Raw genomic sequence first — 6,635 nt, 5'->3', positions numbered from 1 at the left:
CAGATATACAGTTTGAGAGTCGGTGCAGGACATCTTGATAATGTTTTAAGAGAAAAAATTATTATTGATCATTACAAAATTGAACCTAAATGATTAAAATGTAACATTTACATTGAGTATATATAAGAAATAAATCGATAAAATACAATTATTAAATATTGTTATGTATGATCTTTATGAATACGTGATGTAAAACCTGACTTGAAAAAATAAAATGACATGTTCAGGATTTCATTTCCAGTTCAAAAAAAGCAATGTGGTTCTAGAGCCATAAAATATGCAGCTTCACACAACTCATTAATTTTGGTGAAAATTAATATGGAAACACGACACAAAAATGAGGCCGTAACACATCGAAGTCATCGAACTCCCGTATCCTACGCGTATACGAACCGCTCGGTTTAATCATAGGTCCATGGTCTAATGACCTCAATTGTGTTTATACAATTTTAAGGTAAAGTTGAGTTCTGGGCATAAAAGGTTATCGTGGAGAAAAAACTTTCTAGAAGCTTTGAGGGAATGATTACGAAGAGAGTTAAAAAGATTGTGTATTGTGAGGTTGTAGAATCGTCAAGACGGTGACAGATTTACTCAACAACCTTCCTGTCATTCACGAACACAATGAAAGCAATGGAAACTCACTGCTCATGAGTACTATGGGACTATACACATTCATGTGGCATTACAATTGTCGCAAAGTTCATGAGGGCATTACTAAAGTACACTGTAGTCCTATTATGTGACTTTACTACGGTGATAATCTTCAACATTTTAATCGAATCCAATCCAGTCTTGGATTTTGTAGAGCGACAGTGTAGAGTTGCCTGATCAAAATATGTCTAACGAAATACCTTTCATGATTCAACTTGGAAAGACTGGAGTAGTGGCTAATCAGTGTAAGCCGTGTAGAATAGGTATGTCTTGAGCTGGGTCTTGAAAGTGGATAGCAGACCACAAGGATGGCACTGAGAAAGACTGTTCCAAAAACCTAGGTCCAGAAGCAGTGAACAAAGAGAATGAAAAAGCTCGCAAGTTATTTTCCACCTTTATCCGAAAAGCGACTTCTTCTTTAACCGCCCTGGATTGGGAATAGTGGTTTTCTCCGTATCCAGGCATGACACGGATGCATTGTTAATGATGTTTTTCATATTTGTCAAACGTCGAATAATCACATGATCAGTACATATTTGACGTTTGAATTCAGATGTATATCTGACGCATATCGAGAGTATCTGATCAGATCTTGTATCATCTGGGATCGAAGGCTTTTCGACAAATTTTGTTCCTCTGATTAGGGTGTTATTTTGATAATTGTGACGTCGTGTGATCCAAGAATGCTGGTCTTTCTAATTATTCTGCTTGGTTCTTCAACCATTCAACGCACAGGTAATTACAATTTCAACTCAATAAATGCACTATTTATCGTTTTGACATGGTTGTCTTAGGGTGTAGGAATATACCTCCCTAAAAGTAATAAAAAGAAATCAGAAGGAAATTAAAATGTATCGTAGGGTAAATTTTGATTAAATATGATGATTTTAATCATTCTTATTTTCGATCAGAATTACTCTAAAATCGTTAAATATAGGCCTATCAATCATAGAGATAACGAATTTAACGAGATTGTTACCATCCGTATGATCTTGCTGCCGACAACCACATTTTACACGTTTAATCTTCTTAAAACTATAGGTTTTCCCGGCCAATTTCGTCAAAGCAGCGATCAATTTCACTAACGTGCATTCATGTTCGAGCAAATTTTCTCCACTCGTTGCTCCCCTGTTTCATTTTTAAACTTGTTGCATTCAATTTCGTTTCGAGTCACCGAATGTTTGAAACATGCACATTCAAATTAACGTTTGGTTCAGTCAATTTGGAAACTGTGTAAGGGTCATTCAATTTCGCCAATGTTGAGTGGGAGGACAATTCTTTGGCGAATTGCGGTTTCATTTTCGTCTATGGGCAACCTCTTTCGCAATCGGGTCATTCAAGTTAAAACAAGACCTCTTCATTATTGTATGAGGCTCGATGTTTATTCGGATATTCACGTTTCATGTTCATTTATTTTTTTTTCTCTATGATCTTTTCTGACATGATTTCACATTATACAAGCTCCTTATTTGTCTGATATATTTATACTGCATTCAATATTTTCTCTTTCTTTCGATCTTTATTTTTTAATGAAACATTTCTTTAAACAGTCATGTCTTCATATTTTAAAAAATTATAAATGAAGTTATTTGTAAATGTTTTTTTTTTAATCAATCTTGATTGAGTATGTCATCTATCTTTCTTTTCATTTTTATATCTTTTTCTTTATTTATCATTGTATTTTGTTTCCATCATGTCCATGTCTAAAGCTCAACTCTACCGCTGTCCAGGATCTGTGTATGTATAGATTGTGCTTAGAAGAGAAGTCACAACTTGTGCACCTTCTCTGGGGACAATTACCTGTGTAATGGCAGATATCTGCTAACGAATGCGCATAATCATTCCTACAAGTAAACTTCGCATTAAATTATTCAAACAGAAGTATATTAAGTGACAAATTAACATCAAATAAAAAGCAATGCACAAATGTTACATATGGATGCCTAATCACGAATTTGAATGCACGAGTACATACCACCGCCTGTCCGGCACGAATTTGAATGCTCTTTGCATGCTTTTCTAAATTGAATGCTCATTTTGCACGTCTCCGTGACAAGATTATGAAATCGCATGCTACTAAATCAAATCGAACGACGCAATTAGCTTTTTGAATGTTGATCTACATAGTCATTCAATTTCGCACGAACTTGAATGAACGTAACGCTAATTCGGATGCTAAGTTTACGAAGTTGGGCGGGAAAACCTATATTATTATTATTATTATTAGTAGTAGTAGTAGTAGTAGTAGTAGTAGTAGTAGTAGTAGTAATAGTAGTAGTAGTAGTAGTAGTAGTAGTAGTAGTAGTAGTAGTAGTAGTAGTAGTAGTAGTAGTATCAATATCATCATCATTATCATCGTCGTCGTCATCATTATCATCATTAATATTATTATTGTTTTTGTTGCTGTTGGTGTTGTTATTGATGTTGTTTATTAATAATAGTTATTAAACAATTCTTTAATTTTCTTCCTAAAGATGCATTATGTCCCAGTGGATGGGAGAGCATTGGTCACGGGTGCTACAAGTACTTGGGGGATGCAAAGTTCACATATTCCGAAGCGGTTTCACGATGTAGCTCGATTGGTGGGACACTCTTCGTTCCCAATAGTAACGATGAGCTTCATGCTGTCACCAGGGCTAGGAACCCATACCCTTACTGGGTTGGATGTACGTATGAAGCTATGGAGGGTACCTTCCCATGTGAAGACGGCACACAGTTAGATGTTAATAGTAGTAAGTAGGCCTATATAATGCCAGCTGGTTACGTTCTCTTGAAGACTAAAGTAGCTGTGCGGCGAAGATATAAAAAACTAACTTTATTTTCATTATTGCAAAGGTGAAACTTTGATTGGACAATTTTATCAAAATTCAATGCTTGGAGATATACCAAGTAATGATTATTATCAATATTATTACAAAACGCTTAAATACAGCCCCGGCATAGAACCTGAAGAGCTCGCCAAACACTGCTGAGATGTGTGACATCACAGATTGGGCTTGATTTGCACAAGCAGACGATCTCCCGTATAATCTCACACATTTTTAGTGCCTGTTTTTTCATCTTTTCTTCAGTCAATTATCTTACTTTACTACCGACAGCTAAATGTTAAATCTACTGCCTCACATTAAATCCCACGGATGGTATTATTTTGATGAAAAATGCAGCGATGAAAAAATAAAGGAATCTATCGCTTGTAAACAAAATAAGACGTCATTGTATTTTCAGCTGCATACACCGCGGTATGTTCGGCGTTTCAAGAGTGAACAAATGCCGTCCATGCTATCATTCCGGAGATTTTCAATTTGAAAGTGTGGTTTCTTTGATTGTTCATTCACTTCTACCCTGTGTATTTACAAACCACTTTTGAATGGTGTTAAATGCCATCACATCGATATACACTAAACTCATTGTAATTAAAGAAATAATAACATTGCAATCATGTTCATCCTTTACGGGATGTCGTCTGCTCGTGCAAATCATGCCCAACCTGTGATGTCACATATCTCAGCGGCGTTTGGAGAGCTCTTCAGGTGATATGCCGGGGCTTTATTTAAGCATCTTTTAATCAACTGGGGGTATGCATGGCTATTACTTTTTGGAGTGGGTTAAGGTCAGTTCCGTGCAAACATAATGTCGGTGCAAGCCCCGGAAACCTGAAAATGTTCACTTCTCCCTCGTATTTTGTTTGATGTCTCACTTTCCTTACAGCTTGGTGGGCAACCTCGTGGGCACCCAACACCCGTCCCCCCAATACCACTAATAGCTGCCTCTTCTATTCCTACAACTACTCTGGCTTGGTTAAAGTTCATTGTCATTTAACTGGGGAAACACTTTGTGAAGGTAATGGCATGTTTCATCCAGTATTTTTCTCTTTATTTTTCAATTAATAGATTTTGTTTGGATTAAATAAAAAGAATAAGAATGAGAATAAGACATTGAGAATTACAATAAGTATAAGAATAAGTACAAGAATAAGAATAATAATCAATAATTGGGATGTATTAGAGCGTGATACGGTGTGTCGTCTCTAAGCGCTTTACAAGAATACGAATGAGAATTAGAATTAGAATAAGAATAAGAATAAGAATAAGAATAAGAATAAGAATAAGAAGAAGAATAAGAAGAAGAAGAAGAATAAGAATAAGAATAAGAATAAGAATAAGAATAAGAATAAGAATAAGAATAAGAATAAGAATAAGAATTAGAATTAGAATTAGAATAAGAATTAGAATAAGAATAAGAAGAAGAAGAAGAAGAAGAAGAAGAAGAAGAAGAAGAAGAATAAGAAGAAGAAGAAGAATAAGAATAAGAGTAAGAATAAGGATAAGAATAAGATTGAAAATAATAATAAGAATAAGAATAAGAATAAAAAGAAGAAGAAGAAGAAGAAGAAGAAGAAGAAGAAGAAGAAGAAGAAGAAGAAGAAGAAGAATTAGAATTAGAATTAGAACAAGAATAAGAATAAGATTAAGAATAGGAATAGGAATAGGAATAAGTACAAGAATCGAATAAGAATAAGAATAAGAATTAGAATAAAAGTAAAATTGAGAGTAAGAGTAAGAGTAAAGGAAAAATGAATATAATAATAATTGTAGTAAAAAATAATGATAAGAACAATGACAATGGTAAAGGTGAAATAATTTGGTAAGTAGTTGGAATACCTTTTGTAGGGAAGTGGAGATGTATACATATTTGTGGGGTATTATATCCCCCATTCCCCAGATTCTAAGACGGGTTTCCATTATTGCTTAGATTTGTCCAGGGACAGTCATGAATGGGTTGGATTTGAGACCAATCAAGATAACCGACACTTCACCACCACCCCTCCCACCTCCCAACAAATTAATGTAGGATAAATAAGGAAATTTGCGATTTTCCTTCATTATTTATTTTGTTTATTGTTTATTTCTTTTTATTTTGTCCATGCCTATCCTTAAGATTGATATGACATTGTCTTTATAAAAAATCCCCCCCCCCAAAAAAAAATCCATTATATACATATAAATGTATGTACATATACATATTTATACATATATAAATACTCCATAATAAGGACATTACCCCTAGACAATCACTGTATGTACATATATATATATATATATATATATATATATATAACAACTAAATTATTAATAGCCTTACCAAGTTTTTTAATTTTTTAAGTATGTGAAAATGTATTTGTTCTGATTTATCTTTATTTTTATATCAAAGGTGTCATCTAAAATTATTTCAATTCTTCCATTCTTTAGTTATGAAAAACATATTTTTAAACATCAAATTTAAATTTAGATATGTATTCATATCTGTTATTTTTTCTCTATCTTCACTTCACAATCTAGCTAAACCGAAGACGACCCCCAACAAGTCTGCCGGCTTCTTCTCCATTGCTAAGGACAACGACGGACGCCCTCTGATTGGCCACTGTCTAACTGATCACGTGATAAAGACAGTGCCAGCCAAAACCAAGCTGCGTTGCGCCGCAGAATGCATCCACGAAGCTGGTTGCAAGTCCATCAATTACAAAGACGGAGTATGCGAGCTGAATGAAGAAACAAGAGCGAGCGTTCTTTCTAGCTACTTCTCCCAATATGATGGATGCAGTTACTATGAGCTTATCTAAAAAAAGCATATATAAAGCACTGTGTGACAAAAGCCGGAGTTCTAATCTCTTTCGTTTGATGTTTTGTTTTGCTTTTATGAGACTATTTTAAGAATAAAAACGCTTATACTACAGAAATTTAGGCCTACTTTCATTTCTTGATTATTTTTTTTAAAGGTGTATTTAAAACATGAAAATGTAATGTATACTTATACTAATAGCACTGCGTAATAATTTACCCGTTTCGGTTAATATTTATTCTTAAAATGTCACGTGATCGACATTAAATTATAAACTTTGTGTATCCTCTTTTATATTCGCGTTTTAATGAGCCCATGGTACTTTATAGAAAACGTTGAACAATAATTTTTCTCGTCTTGATTTG

At 34.1% G+C, this 6,635-nt stretch overlaps 1 protein-coding gene across 1 annotated transcript; it reads left to right on the top strand.

Moving 5' to 3' along the window:
* The first annotated feature begins 1,057 nt into the window (after window positions 1–1,057).
* Window positions 1,058–6,276, top strand: LOC105438923. The gene is made up of 4 exons (XM_030980846.1): window positions 1,058–1,386; window positions 3,126–3,383; window positions 4,360–4,491; window positions 5,991–6,276. Exons 1-4 carry the CDS (start codon window positions 1,335–1,337, stop codon window positions 6,269–6,271), a joined length of 723 nt encoding a protein of 240 aa, XP_030836706.1. The 5' UTR covers window positions 1,058–1,334; the 3' UTR covers window positions 6,272–6,276.
* Window positions 6,277–6,635: the final 359 nt, after the last annotated feature.

This window comes from Strongylocentrotus purpuratus, unplaced genomic scaffold (genome assembly GCF_000002235.5).
Source record: "Strongylocentrotus purpuratus isolate Spur 01 unplaced genomic scaffold, Spur_5.0 spur5_scaffold_11, whole genome shotgun sequence".
Lineage (NCBI taxonomy): Eukaryota > Metazoa > Echinodermata > Echinoidea > Camarodonta > Strongylocentrotidae > Strongylocentrotus > Strongylocentrotus purpuratus.
Note: the sequence above shows the minus strand (reverse complement) of the source record. Positions and strands in the feature narration are given on the sequence as shown.

What these genes read in the sequence shown, in the direction of transcription:
- LOC105438923 (XM_030980846.1), top strand. Translation starts at nt 1,335, where the DNA reads ATGCTGGTCTTTCTAATTATTCTGCTTGGTTCTTCAACCATTCAACGC. An exon ending in TTCAACCATTCAACGCACAG is followed by an intron (nt 1,387 to 3,125) that starts GTAATTACAATT and finishes TTCTTCCTAAAG; the next exon opens with ATGCATTATGTCCCAGTGGA. An exon ending in ACAGTTAGATGTTAATAGTA is followed by an intron (nt 3,384 to 4,359) that starts GTAAGTAGGCCT and finishes CTTTCCTTACAG; the next exon opens with CTTGGTGGGCAACCTCGTGG.